The sequence below is a fragment of the Mycteria americana genome, chromosome 1 (assembly GCF_035582795.1).
Source record: "Mycteria americana isolate JAX WOST 10 ecotype Jacksonville Zoo and Gardens chromosome 1, USCA_MyAme_1.0, whole genome shotgun sequence".
Taxonomy (NCBI): Eukaryota; Metazoa; Chordata; class Aves; order Ciconiiformes; family Ciconiidae; genus Mycteria; species Mycteria americana.
The window spans coordinates 48948575-48964202 of record NC_134365.1 but is presented as its reverse complement, the minus strand read 5'-3'; the positions used below and the strand labels follow the sequence as shown (position 1 = coordinate 48964202).

The following is a 15628-nucleotide window of genomic DNA, read 5'->3' as shown; positions in this document are numbered from 1 at the left end:
GATAGGTTTTTGAGAACTGGTCAAACTCTTAGTTCATGCTACACTTGTGCCCTCAGATGAAGCCTCAGTTTGGATTTTATCTTTTCTACTCAGTTAACTTACACAAACTTGTTAAAAACTTTTATGAAATTGAGGATCAGATCAAAAGTTACTATAAGAAAGGAAGAGTGGATTGAAAGGTACGGTCACATACTGGTGATTTCCACAGAAATCCAGTTTGCAAATTATATGCTTATTTACTAGACTTGCAAAGGCAATAGTTAGAAACACACATATTTCTGTAAGCACAAAAAAAAGCTATTTTGGTATTTTGGCCTTGAATATGTATCCCCAAGACAGACAATCTTTTGAAACCTATCAGATTAGAAATTAAATTTAAAGGTATTCTTAGAACAACACATTTCCTAAGAATATTACTGATCCAAATAAGACTACTCCAAAACATCTGGTTATTCATTAGAATGTGATGAAATGCATTTATATATAGTATGTTCTCTATTTTTACTACAGGAATTAAAAACAAATAATCCCCATCTTTATGCACTTCAGACTTTATTCAAGACTGTTACATGCTAGGCTTTGCAAACCTCAGTCAACTAAAACCTTAGGCTTCTATTAAGACACGTCAATTCTTAATTGAGTACATTTGGTAACATCTCTGTATGGCATGTAAAGGACAACTTAGAAGTCACTGGATTCCCTCACCATGAACCATGTATGTTAAACATTAGTTAAGTCCAAAAAAATCTGAAAAATGTAACAGAACTATATAGTTAGCCTGAACTGACAAAAATCAGTGCTGAAATATGACACTTCAAAGTACTCAATGTCTCATTACAGAATTCCTGAGAAGAAATCCAATTTATTTTTCAACAGCTTACCCCTTGAGCAATAAATACTTCATACACACAGCATATCCCCACCACTGTTATTCCTTGTTCTTTACACAGTGTTGCAACAGCTACTAGAAACACAGTCACTGCAATTGGAGTCCACACTGCAAATAAAGACATTATTGAAAACGTCCCATCTTACAACAAAAACAAACACTTAATAAAGTAAATTAGCCTAAAAAGTTCAGACTTTGGCTCTTCATGTTTGAACATGCCACGTTCTATAAACTTATTCAGTATGCCATTTGTTATTAAAGGGAAGATTAGCAGTTTTACTCTACAGGAAATAATATACATGTATGAGTTTTAAAACTGCCTCCCTTAAATTGAAAGAACTAAATGAAAGGCAAAAGACTAATCTATGATAGGAAAACAAAAAAACCCCAATCTTTCCTAATTCACCGGAACATTTTTTCAAATGGAATGTTTTATAGGGAGTCATGAGTTTTCACAAGGTCAATTTGACTTTGGAAAAGAGGCAAGCCTCCTACATCTCCTCTGAAACTCTGCAGCTTACTTGTGACTATCTGAGGCATCTCAGCATAATTCCACTTACTTGCATTAATAGAAGTCAGTGGAAGAGTCCCCTACTCTAGGTGTTACAAAACAACTGAAAAAGTGCTTAAATCTTGAAGAAAAAAAAAAGGGGGCAATTTATAATGGAAAGTACTATTACATGGGTATCTTGGGGCTGAAGGGTTTTTTGTACGCACTTGCTGAATAACCAATACACCCATATTACCATTTTAAGAGCTCTATCATCAGTAATACAGAAATTAAGTTACATATATATTTGCCAATCATTTACCTATGGTATTATCTGGCCCTTTAGATTTTGTATATGACAAAAAAGCAGCTAGAAAAAAGATAGATGATAAAAGCTCTGCTCTGCCCACAACTCCAGTTACCTGAAACAAAAAAGAAGAAAAAACAAGATTATTCTTCTAGTGACTATTCTACTACTAGAATAGTGCATGACATATACTATCAGGATATGCATAAACAAGATCTGTAAACCAAGCAAAAAAGGCTAAGAAGAGTAAGGCTGCTTTCAGTTCAATCACTACTGAATTCAAGAACAGGATGATACAGGTGGCTGATGTGCCCTTAAGTATCACCATTAACAAGACAACTGAGAAATGCTGTACTTCCTTTTATCTTTAGTAACGCCAGCCACAGATAGCATTTGAGGCAGAATTTGGGCATGATAACAACTGCTTTCTTCATAATACTTGGAAGAAACTAGCTTTCATCAATAGGAGCTTTAAGTGAAGCCTGACAAGGACCGTTGTACACATATATCCTGCAGACAGTGGCATACAGAAACTATGATTGTTATTTTTGTTCATACCTTTTCTGACTGACTGAACAGATCTGAATCTGAAAGAAGCATTCCCTTGGTTGGTGCTATGGCAGCTCTTGGGTGAGCACTCAAGAGTTACAAATAAATTGATGGCAAGCTCTGTGCAATGGAATTAAAGAATCACTCAGGCTTTACTACAGGTCTGGCCATTTGCTGAATGACAATTTGGTTGGCAATATTAAAATTGCAGGTAGTGCCCCCTTTGGTAATGAGACAGAGAGGAATGGATTTTATGAAAATTTGGAGAAGTGCTAAAATCCATAGGGTAAAAGGTTGTTTCAGAATCCCCAATGAAATACGGATTAATTTCCATTTCAGGAGCTGTTTTCAAAAAACGCTAAGGTGCAACTGACAACCAGAGATGGAAGACAAGCCACTATATTAATGGTTAGTGCAGTAGCCACTGTGCTGACCACAGTACCATTTCAGACTGCTTTTCTTCCTCATTTGTCGTCTTCTGTAATGCCTCTGATTACATTCAAATTTTTGCAAGTAAACTGGTTGAAAAATGACATGCTATCCCGAGGTAGATGGTCATTTAGCTAAGAAAACCTCATAGCTCACCATTTAATTCCAATGATGCTGAAAACTGACTTTCAGCCATCCGGACCCAGCTAGAAGTTTTTATTGCTTGGTACATTCTTGGTCAAGCACAATTGATCCAGCACAGCATAAAAAGAGAAAGTAACTCAATATCCAAGGTCACAGTGTAAAGAAAAGTATTCAGATCTGAATTTGAAATCATGCTCTGGTGCATCCATTGGGAGTAGCACACGTTTACCAAAGAACTCAGTAAATCATGCACAGACAAAGCATGTTTCACAACTGATAGGACATCAGAGCTTGTGCTAGCATTTTGGATACTATACAGGTGTTTGTTTCCAAAATGTCTTAAGATGTTTCAAGGATTCCTGGTCTGGATCTCAAAATTGTCCAGCATTAAGACAGAAATTGAAAAGAACTTTGTCTGTAGATCAGTTGAAAGAGATCATTAGTAAAGCAAGTGTGCTGGTGTGCCCCCACAGTCCACTGCTAACAAAAGAGAGATTCTATTTCTGGATACAAAGGTGACTTATGACAGAAGATTCCAGCATTCACAAGGTTAGTTGACATCCTGTAGCTGTAAAGGTGGTCAACATGCCTCTGGCCAGAACAGTAACAAAGTAGCTACAAAGACTGAACTGGAATTCTAAAGACAAGGACAAATGAAACCACGATGCTGTTATTCAACCCATTTCCTCAAAAATTCTTCCTCAGAAAATGATATATTACCACCGCAAGAGCCCAGCTTGTCTCTGAAGTCAAGCAGAAAATTATTTTCTATTTATCCTGCTCTGCTAACTTCTCCAGAAAAAATCCATTTATCATAAGATAGGTAAAGGTTTGAAATGTTTATGTATTGCATCTACTCTTTCAAACTCTTGTGCAGGGGAGTAATAAGTAGGAGCCTGATTTGAAGGAATTCAAATCAGACACATTTCAATTATAAAAGATACAAAAGGTACCATCAAATGATATAAAAACTACGAATGAGATCTGTTTTGGTGTTTTCACTAAAGTCTGAATAAATTAGTCAGCACCCAAGTCCCCAGTTCTAAAATACAGCTCATTATTACCTCCTCTTTTCCATGTACGGAAGATTCCAGTTATTTTGCCTTTTATACATGTGCACAAGTCTCAACTGCCAACTCTAAGAATCCTTTCTTGGTTGCATGTTAGGCAGAACTCTCAGTGCAAACACTTGAAAGGATAAAATGCACTATTTTTCAAAAGCAGAAAACTTAAATTGAAAAAGGTGCAGGAAGGAGGAAGAAAACCTCATCAATTATTCTTCACTGAGTACCTAAGTACAACAGCAGGGGAATTCAACTACAATTGCACTTAAATCTCAGAGTCTCTTCAGTGTTTTAAGTATAGCACCAAGATCTACCAATCACATAGTCTTAAAGTGCCCTCATGTGGCTAACATTAGGGATTACACACTTATTACCAAATTGCTTCATAACTACTTCGTAACTTCGTAATACATTGCCTTACACAATAAGCTTTCGTTACATGATGTTTTGTAGGATTTGTACAATGCTTTTTGCTAACTCTGTTGCATAATACTAAAAGCAACTGTGTTACTATTATCTCATACAACATGTAACAGTTCAAGCATGATAAAGAATCATCATATTTGGAATGAAAGTTACACAGGATTTGAAATTACATAGGATTATCTAAGCCATGAACCACTAATGTAAGTCACTAGCAACTTGCTAATGTTCCTGTAAAGATACTATCACATTTACTACTAAGAGGCAAAGCCAGACTTTGAAATTTAAAGCATGCATTTTCAAAGAAACAGAAAACCAAATGAAATCAACAAATTATTTTTTTAACCCATTTTTTACCCAAGATTTCACGGGGGTTTGTGCTTTCAAGCACAAAAGCAAGCAAAAATTTTTAGGTGTTTAACTTTTGCATTTTTAAACATATCACTAACTTTTAGCAAGGACATATTAGTAGCCCAAATAGCAGCCAATTATAAACCCCATGAATTTAATTCCTATAAAGCTTTGCTCAAAAGACACAGATGTAGGCTACTCAATTGCTCCTGACAGGGATTTGTGTCTTTAGAACAAGAGAGATGCAAACCCTTTACCCAAACAAATCAGGACCAAAAAAATACAACGTAAGGTAAGAGCAAATCCTTCTCATTTCCTTAGTATCAAGATATCCCCACTCCCCCTCAAAAAAACACATTAAAAAACCCCCAAAAAATAAAAGTGGGATAACACCTCCAAAGCAGCAAAAGGCTTAAACATTTTCAATTTTCTGTAAATCAGCTAATACTATAAGAAAAAAAAGAGACTGAGAATGGGCTTTGCAACATGTGTGAACTGGAATCTAGAAAAGCCAGTCTAAGTGGTGTAAAAATAACAACAGAGAATTCCACAGATCTGCTTTATCAGCGTTTCTGACAGAAACAAATCTAATGAATGGCAATCACAAGACTCTATTTACTCCACAATATTGGAAGCCTGGTTGACCATTAAAAAGTACATGATCAGACAGCTTGTGTAAATAATGCTTTTCATAGCAGTGAAAAACTCCTTCAGAATCAAAGGACGGTAAATACGAAAGGCGAGAAATGTACTTCCTCTTTCTCATATCAGTTATGTTAAAAAATGGAAGGTTCAAACAGAATGGCCCTAAGCTGGATGTAGCATAGCAACAACAATCCTAGAAAAAGCCCTGCTGATACAGATATATTGACATAAAAGAAAGTGGACAGAACAAGACTTGGTGATTAGCTAGAGGGGAGTGCTTAGTAATTCTGGAAATCAATTAAGAGGTATTCATAGTATTTGCAAAGTATGATACTGGATGAATCATCACAGAACACAAATACCTATGTAAGTGTGCTGCTTTTGGCTGGGGTAGATGTTTTTGTTACTGCTGAGCAGTGCTTACACAGAGTCAAGGCCTTTTCTGCTTCTTGCACCATCCCACCAGCAAGTAGGCTGGAGGTGCACAAGAAGTTGGGAGGGGACACAGCTGGGACAGCTGACCTCAGCTGCCCAAAGGGATATCCCATAGCATATGACGTCATGCTCAGCATATAAAGCTGGGGGAAGAAGAAGGAAGCGGGGACGTTCAGAGTGTTGGTGTTTGTCTTCCCAAGTAACCATTACGCGTGATGGAGCCCTGCTTTCCTGGAGATGGCTGAACACCTGCCTGCCAATGGGAAGGAGTGAATGAATTCCTTGTTTTGCTTTGCTTGCGTGCGCAGCTTTTGCTTTACCTATTAAACTGTCTTTATCTCAGCCCACGAGTTTTCTCACTTTTACTCTTCCGATTCTCCCCCCCATCCCACTGGGGGGAGTGAGCAAGTGGCTGTGTGGTGCTTAGTTGCTGGCTGGGGTTAAACCGCAACAGTAAGCTAAAGTAGCCATCATCATAAAAGCCAATATTCATAGCAAAGACCTAAGTTATTAAATAACTAAATTAATGTTTCTTTAACTGTTTTCCAGTAGCTGCATGGAATACCAAACAACTCTGAGCATTAAAATTTGTCACCTCCACCACCCATTGCGAAAGGCAGAGTAAGTACTAGTAAAATCATACACTTGCTGGAGTTACAATATATAAACAGATACAAAAAAAATGAAATGTAAGGTTAATTAATACAGCTTGAACAAATTAAGCACATCACAGCTATACCTACCGCTTCAGTATGTATTGGGTGCACTGCAAAGAGCAAGGACGCAACTACGCTGCTCCTGTTGTCCAGAAAAAGCTTACAGACCTTGAGGAAGACTACGCAAACCACCACATGAAAGACCAGATTTAGGAAGTGGTAAGAAACTGCATTTAACTCGCTGAACAAGTAGTTTAAGCGAAATGTAAGAACTGTAAGGGGACGATAAGATTTATGACTCCTCTCCTAAAAGAAAAAAAATAAATCAATCAGTCACCACCAACTTATAAAGGGACTTTTACTCCAAGATATCTGTCTAAAAATCTATGCATACATGATTCCCCCTCTATTCTCAGGCATCTACCTTCACAATAAAGACCTGAAAATCAGTAATACTAAAACAAACAAACAAAAAACCAGATATAGTGAATTAAATGAAAACTCAATTTAAAATTAAAACATTAAACAGAAAAGTTAATTCTGACTATTTTTCCTACTAAAACTACTTCCACGTAGTTTTAATGTATTATTCAAGTATTTTGATTACTCTTCCATTTCATGTTTTACATCAGTATTTTATAGAATAAAAATTTGGTACACTCAGCTAAATGTATTAGCTACATATTTTCAGTATGTCTACCAGTCACATGTTGCCAGTTACTCCACCCACAAACCCTTTTAAAAACTACACTTAACACCATCTTCCTGTTCCAAAATGCATTTGTCAACCCACAGCCTGTTGATATTTTGCTGAATACGTCCGTAAAACAAAGGAAGAAAATCTAAGAAAAAATTGGGGGGGGCGGGGACAGGGAACCAAATTGCACATACAGACAGACAAAAACATAAGATAGGAAAAAATATTTTAAAAGCCATGAATGATCAAATTAATCTGACTTCATTTACTTAAAATTAACCTGACTTTCAGTTGGTTTTAAGTGAAAAATCAACACTGAATGAGATGGCTTTATCCCGCTCTACATGGTTAGGGTTTTTTTGGAGTAAAAACATATTGAAAAATACTACTTAAAATTTTAGTGAGAGGAGTTTAGGAACCCGCTTACTCTCAATGACTACAGGACTAGATGACATCCGAAAGAGAGTCTGGAAGCTTTCATATAACCGGGTTATATGAAAATTATGTATCAAAGTCTATTTGTAGAGCTAGCAATTAGTATCTCACAAGGAACTAACCCTGTATGTTATGGACATAAGAAAAGAGAAGATTTAGAACGTGGAATGCCTTAATAGGCAAAAAATCTATGACTGTCAGAGAATTTTTATTCATTTGCCCAGCAATGGCAACCATGTGTAACTTTCTAAACTGTATGTAAATCTTTTAGCCACTGCTATTTAACAATGTTTGTCAACAACATTAATGCCAATGCAGCTTTTCAGATAAAAACATAGCTACTCTACATGGGCTATAAACCAAAAACTCTTGAATTCACATAAACATACTTACTCAAATAAATTTAATGGATTCAATACCTATTCTCTAACTCCTAGCTTTGTTGTTTAACAGTGTTATCTTTCCTTCCAGACTGCAATTAGAAATAAATACCCTTGTATGTCAATGCCTAGCTTTTGCAGGAGGAGAAGGGAAAATGGTTAGAGTTGTCCGATTTCGATATTGGAATTAGGTAACACAGCATCTTGAAGCGTGATATATGATGCTTCATTTTCTTACAGGTTCTTTTACTGAACAAAGGGAAAGAATATAAGCGACATCTGTTCCTGATCTTATAGGACAAAACACTAGCACCACCAAATTCCATCAGAAACAAACTGTTCTCTTAAAACCACATTAGGGAAAAATAGCATAAAAACTCTCTGCAAGGTTTTTTTCCATTTTCTAAATGCCTCAAAGTGTTTCACAAACAGCTTACCTCAGACATTGGAGTGCCCCAGAAGTCATTCTGAAACAGATTTTTTAACGGAGTAGAAGGATGCAAATCTTTATTGTCCAAAATCGCTGAGACATCATCAAAAACAAAGCCACAAAAGAGACTGTTCCAATAGCAGGCTGCCACCACACCAACTATTAGTGCTGCTTCCTTCAGGCTTACATCAGCCATCTTCTCTAAGAGTTTTCATGGACAAAAGCTGAAATATATGGACAGAAACTGAAGTAGTTTTACTGATTAAAAACTAAACTTGATAAATAAAGTCAAATTAAGACATGCAATATTTTAGAAGTTAATGACGCTACATATCTAAACATCAGTAAGATAGGAAGGTTTCCTCAAGTCTCATGAAATACTCTCATTAAAAAGTCTCACCCCTAAAAAGCCCTCACACAAGCTAGATACACTGCTACATTTCATGCTTTACTAAAAAAAAAAGAAGATTGATGATAAATTGTGATGTAGTTATTAGCAGACAGCTATGCAGTCAAGTGAATGCTGCAAACTGGAGAACTATGAAAATTAAGTTCTCTAGAACCCTGAGTAATTTAACATACTGACACAGAATACTAAGTCGTTAAAAAGGCAGACAGTGTGTTAGTTATTCATGTTTTTTAGGTTTAAAGGTGTTTCTCAAAATATTTCAAAAGCAATTAAAAAAAACAAATTTCAAACATTCTGAAGAACAAACAGGAAACCTGAAGAACTTCATAAATATCGGTGTTGAAGAACAGGTAAAGAAAGACATCAGTAATAATAAAAAGTTAAATTTACCATTGAAGCTCACACTTTGCTCATTTGCATTCTTCATAGAAGTTCACGAAAAGGTCATTTTTTTCTCAACTTTGCCAACTGTTCCGATGTCACTGAATGTTCATGAGAGTCCTGTCTAAAGAAAAATAGCATGCAAAAAAGTCACTACAAATGAACATTATCTTACATTATTTTCTCTCATCTTGCATAAACTTCCTAAACCCTAGAAATTATTAAACGGCAGCTTTATGATTATTTAAAAAATAATATATGGGTGACCTGACCAAAAGGTGAAATTACTATGTATCGGATTGTTTGAAAACACTGTTCTGCCTTGGAAGAATAAGAAGGTAACTACAGGTCAAAGGCATTCTTTTTGACCACTGGTTGACACAGCATGCATTACTGCCAATTGTTGGGACCAAAGATATTGAAAAGCTACAGACAATTGAACACTGACTTAGTTTTGAGAAAACAGGAGAGATGACTGAACAAAAATATATAGCATTTTCCCCAAAACTAGAGAGGGGTAACATCCATAAGGACACAGAACAGCTAATATTAGCCAGATAATGTGGATCCATAAATACATAAAAATACCAGCCTTATGTCTATCAGGGTTCACACATTAAAGCTGATGAGTTATTTGGAAGCTATAATCTGTTTTATTGTCCTAAGCTCTGAAATGCTGGTGATTTTTTTTTTTTGCTTTGGTTTGTTGGGGTTTTTTTAATTGTGTTCAGGTTTAAGTATACTATTCTCTAAAAACAGGCCATAGAGATATCTCATCCAGATAAGTAATCTCAGTTGTGGTTTGCAGCCTGGGTCTAAGAGCATGACAATCACCTATCACAAGTAGTGGTAAAGGAGCAGTGGTACAGGAAGGAATACACGTGCAACAAGATGTAGGTGCAGTTAAACTAAAAACCAGGACAAAGACCATTTAAAAGGAATCAAACCAATCCATTCAGTGTTACTCACATAATGACAGTGAAAGTTGTTTTTTTTCTTTCGTAGTACTTGGAGCACTGACTATTGGTGTTACTTCAAGCAAGAAAGAGCCTTTTTTCAAAGCTGCTGCCACCACCTTTGTAATAAAAAAAGAAAAAAAAAACCCAACAATGTTAAATGCTAAAAGATGCTGCTAGATCTTTTTGCCAGGCTGGATCAGAGTACTTTAAAACACTAAGCCAAGATTAAGTCTGAACATATTTCTGGTCTTCTTCGCAGCCACAGAAATCTTATTAAAAAAAAAAGAAAACAAAACATACTACGGGAACACATGAAAAGGCAGTCCACTTTTGAACTTCAACTCACCAAAGTTTTTTAGTCCCGTCCCCCCCCGCCAAATGTGGAGGAGAAGAAACAGCTGCTTCTCACACTGCTAGAAAGAGTTTGAAATTCCTTGTTTGCAACAGCTTCTGAACAGTGCACTTCCTACTTCTTGAAGTTCGCTAGTTCTACTGAAAAGCAGTGACATCTGAAAAGGACCTACAACAAACATGTAATGATTTTCTAACATACAAGCCTACATTTTTTAAATATTGTGTTCCCAAAATTAATGGGACAAGATAATATTGCCATGCAGAACCAACCATAAGGTTTATTTAAACTTGCCCTTTAAGAAAAAGCATCGCAACATGAGTAGGTTTTTGGTGACTTGAGACTTCTTTATTAATAATATAAGTTTCCTGTATTGGTTGAAGCAGCAAGCCCTTGCAGATACTACTTTGCATATCAAAGAGTAACTCTGAGGTAATTCTTTAACAACCCTATTTCACAAACAGCTACTGCTACCCAACTAGGAAAAAAAAGGTTAGATTCCTAAGTATAGTCTCCTATCAAAAGGAAAAGCTTAACCAACCTTAATTGCTAGCTCCTCAACTATTTTTTGTAGGCTTTTACTTTTCCCTACACAGAATATATGTCAAGACAGCTACTTTACTTATCCCTTATTCCGAGGCAATTCTGATGCTTTCACAAGCCTTTCTTTTTGCTCTGAATTTCTAGTATTTCTTCCACCCAGAACTCTAATTTCACACCACTACTGACCATGCTGTTTCCTGACAGAGCTACATTTACCTACATGCCAACCGTAGCAAAAGTATTGTTTTCATTTGAATGAAAGGGAACTCTTGGGTATAAAGAAATTAAGATTTTAGCTACATCCAAAGTAAGGTTTAAGTAGCTAGCCCACCATCAGAGAAACGTGTTTGAGAACTCCAGAAAAAATCCACCTTTAACATCACAATTTTTTAATTTGCAATTCACCCTCTCCTTTACATGCACATTTCAATCACAGATATATGCAAATACTTGGCTATAGTTTGGTCTTTCCAGATAAATATTTGAGCCACAGACACTCCAGGCAATTCTGAACAGCTTACTAAATTTACTGTAAGGAATGAACAAATGCAACAACATGCATTGTTCTGGTTTTAGCAGCAAGTCACACAACATGCTGCCTGAACTGTGCCAAGCTTGGTAATCTCAAATGCATCATACCATATCCCTCTCAAATTTCTGTTGTGTGCAAAAGCACTAGTAGGCCTTGGCAACAGACAGGCATAATGGAAATCCGCAAGAGCCCCCGTTTTCCAGCAATCTGCTTCCAGGGCAAGCACAAAGAGAAAAACAGGAAATTCAAGGCCACGTACAATCTGTAGATCGCACAAAACTGTAGCACAGATACTTTACTACTTCTGACTTGCATTCTGGCATTCTAAGGTCTTATTTTCCTGAAATATACTGTAAAGATACATAAATTTAGGAAAATTACTTTTTCCACCTGGTCTGATTACAGGGTAGTTTAATGTTCTTGCTGAATTAAAGCGTAAATATGGAAAAGATGTTTTTGCAGTCCTTTAAGTTAGTATAACAAGGCAGATTTTGAGGAAGGCTCACCATCAGAACTACTACTTCCTATCTGCTACTACAGCTGGGTCCACCACCAAAATCCAAGCTTCAAACCTGGAATGATCATCAATTCATTGAGAACGCCAGACTAAAACAGAGGGAGGCTTATAAAATCTCATCTGTACTCGGTAAGCCAGGCAAAAGTATGTCTGCCATTAATCTCAGTGGAAAACAGCAATTGCTATTTAGCAGCCAACACTCTTTTCACACCAACTAATCTTTTATCAGTTTGATGTTGGAAAGTAAGAAGCCACACAAGGAGTATGCAAGACCAAGAACCTCATAGATCACAGATGTACAAAAGCCTGCTGAAGCCTCGGTATGACTGGGCTCCGCAAATGAGTCATGGTGAGTGGATACATTCCCCTTCTTGCCCAACAGACATGTTGAAATTTGCTATCAACCCAAGTATGGTCTTGAAAGTGCTAGTACTTCACCACTCCCAGCAATGGGTGTATTGATAAATACCTGTAAAACACACTGCCTAACAACTTGTTTGTTAATACAGGCTTGCTGTGATGGAGAACCACATCACTGACTGCTCCAACACATGTAAACAGATTGACTGTCCCTCAAGTTATTTTTTTTCATCTCACCTACCCGCTACTTTCACAGCTTGTAAGACTGCCCATCAGATACCTTAACCACCCTTTGGGCTGTATGACTGCCAGTTTGTGGCCTATAGAACAGCCACAGTGCCCCCACTTGAATGGATGAAATCAGGACAGACACATACTTTATTACCAAGATCTCTGTTGGATGTTTTAATTTGCAACAATATCCAAACGTGTAATGAAGAATATACAGATGAAAACAATAAGCACCAAGATAAGCCTTGCAATACAGAAACTGCATGATCATGAGAGCCAATTGTGGAAAATGGAATACCCAAGCTGTGCAAAACACCTGATTGTTAGTCTAATTTTCTCAAGATGTTTGGCACAGAAATCTGCATTTTGCACTGTACTGTTTTCATGCGCGTACAGAGACATTAAGTGGAAAGGACAGACAAGAACCAGAGCTCTCAAGCACGTTTGGCTTGTAAGGTATGTAGTCTTCCTCTTCAAACTTGCTGAGAACCCTCTATGAATTCATCCAGTCTTCTTCAAGAATTACAGACAAGACTAAGACATAACAAAAACAACAAAACAAAAAAACCCAAACCGCCAAACCCAAAACCAAACCGCCAAACCCAAAACTTTTCTAAAAGTAGGAAAACAAAATTTCTCTACAATCACTACCAAATCCATGACACTACAGACGGTTCAGCACTGCATACTGCAAAATAACAGTAGCTTGCACAAAAAAATTCAACACAAATAAAAAATGCATAATGATGCTCTAAGAGTATCCTCAGTTGGGAGATTTGGGAGTGTGGAAGCCATTTTCTGCCCACATGAATTTAGGAAAAATTAGGAAGTATGTATTTAGGAAGGAATACAGCTGCAATCCCTAAATATGCAATGGCTATTTAGCACTCCGTAATTAGCTATCACCTAACAAACATGCTATCTGCCACCTTACATCAACAGACCCTTGCAGGAGCAAATATATTTGTGTTGATTAGACACATCTTACTACCTAACTTGTAGAAACCTAAACATACATTTAAAATTTTTCTTCTACTGGGTAATGGCACTCGCCTCTTTTATACCCTGAAGGCCTCTAATAACAACCTCTTGTTCCAATGAAGCCTGCTTCAAGAAAATGTTCTACGAAAGTCACTTTTTTCTTCTTTAGAACAGAAGACATGGGTAATGGCAGTAATAGAGAATTTGAAAACCATGGCACTTCTGTATGGGAAAAAGCTTGTACAATCCATATAATCCATCCAATACTAATCCTGCTCAGGATTTCCACAGAAACTGACAGGAAAAAACATGATCATTAAAATTCATCTCAAACAGATGTCCCAGTTGCAAAGTTTCAATCTGTTCCAGCTTTTGTATGAAAGTTCTTACTACTCCTGAAAATAGTCAGCATAATTGACATATTATTGATATTTGCAGCTTTTGATACAGTCAGTATTTTGAAAGTCAGTTCAAGCTGTCAGAAAACTTTTTTTAAAATTCACCTTATTCACTGTCCATAACAGAACATTAGTTACTACAATCTAAAGACTGATTTTTTAAAATCTCATATTTGGAGAATATTTTAATTCACACTTTATTAAACATTCATAGATATTAAGAATACACCTGATGCTTTTCAGTCATACCAAGATGTTAACATTTTCAACCATAATCAAAGTGCAACTGTTCTCTGGAGATGACAATGTAAGCATCAGTAAGGCAGCAGAGTCTGTAACTCCACAGAGTCACTTTGACAAACAGCGCTTTGCCTGTGCAATATGAAGCATAATTACTATGTAAATCTCAAGGAACTTAAGTTTGTGTTATATTAATTAGGTTGCTGGAACCAAAAAACAGGCAATTTGCACATGGATCAGGCAGGTTCTTGAAAAGCTTTGAAAACAAACTAATGAGCATTTATGCACATACCTAATCATAAAATGTGGGTTTCCCCCTCTCCTGTTTGGAGTCCTAAAGGCAGGGAAGGGATAGACATACACAAAGGAGCTGCCAAAAAATAGCCGTGCATCTCATTTACTCTGGAGACATGTACTTTGATAACCACTGAGGTCCTGAATTGTTTAAAACATTCTCAGTTCACACAGAAAACCATCAAATTATCAAAGGTGGAACAAAACAAAGACCTGTTAAAAACACTCCTAGATTTATTTTTATTTTCAAACAGGTCAGCAACAAGTTCATCTAAGAGCTGGTGGCTGAATTGATGAATATCAGCGGAGATATACACAATGGGTTACCAAACTCAGTAGTATAGTAACTTAAAAATGGCATTTTAGTTCAGCTTCTGAGGCTCTCTGCTAATGTCCTAATTTATCTTGCCTACTTGCCACCCTTTCTGTATTTTTATTTTTGGCTAACTTGAATATTCTTTCTGCTAACTTGATAGGAGTGTTTAATGACAGAAAGATACCATAGTTTTGTTTCTGTTGTCCCTTTCCAACATAGCCTTTAAATTTATCTTCTCTTAAAAATGTCACTCCAAGGTACTCCAGTATGAAACAACTCAGATGCACAGCCGAGATTTAAATTATTTGGCTTGATCTCATATAGAAGGCAAGCAGTATTTGGGAAGACAGGAGGGGGAAGAATGCAAAACATGCCTGGGTTCCCCTTTCATCTTGCTGAGATCCTAGAGCAGAATAAATATAACAAGAAATGTTGTAATGAGGCAACCTTCCTCTGCAAATACTACAAGATCAAGAGGAATGGGACTAATCTGAAGTACTCTTCACTCCCCAGCAAGGCAGGTCCCCAGCCTTCTCTTCATACAGTTCTGAAGGATCAACTATATGAGGCATGGCAGCTCTGACATGGGGTTGGAACATGTGTTGCAGGCCAGAAGAAAGATTTCCCAGGGGGAAGACTGTGAAGAGCTTGCCGGCAACCAAGCAGCCGAACTAACACTTGGGACATTTTAGGGTACTCTGGTACAAACAAGGCTCAAAACATAAAGCAATTTAAAAATGAGCAAGATGAAGATACTGGTTTAGCTAGCAGTTTAGCTTCAATTTGTTCAA

General features: G+C 36.8%; 1 protein-coding gene across 5 annotated transcripts in view; it reads right to left on the bottom strand.

Annotated features, from left to right (window-relative positions):
* The window catches only part of TMTC3 (transmembrane O-mannosyltransferase targeting cadherins 3), a 35180-nt gene that overhangs the window by 17874 nt on the left and 1678 nt on the right, over positions 1-15628 (bottom strand). Inside the window, exons 2-7 of one of the 5 annotated variants that reach the window (XM_075496628.1) lie at positions 10084-10189; positions 9124-9267; positions 8332-8548; positions 6470-6688; positions 1702-1801; positions 882-997 (exon numbers count right to left, since the gene is read on the bottom strand). In XM_075496628.1, coding sequence (XP_075352743.1) covers positions 882-997; positions 1702-1801; positions 6470-6688; positions 8332-8520 — 624 coding nt within the window. In that variant the 5' untranslated portion in view covers positions 8521-8548; positions 9124-9267; positions 10084-10189. Of the gene's footprint in view, positions 1-881; positions 998-1701; positions 1802-6469; positions 6689-8331; positions 8569-9123; positions 9268-10083; positions 10190-15628 lie in introns of all 5 variants that reach the window. The other 4 variants (XM_075496620.1, XM_075496602.1, XM_075496634.1 and 1 more) reach the window with 4 other exon arrangements.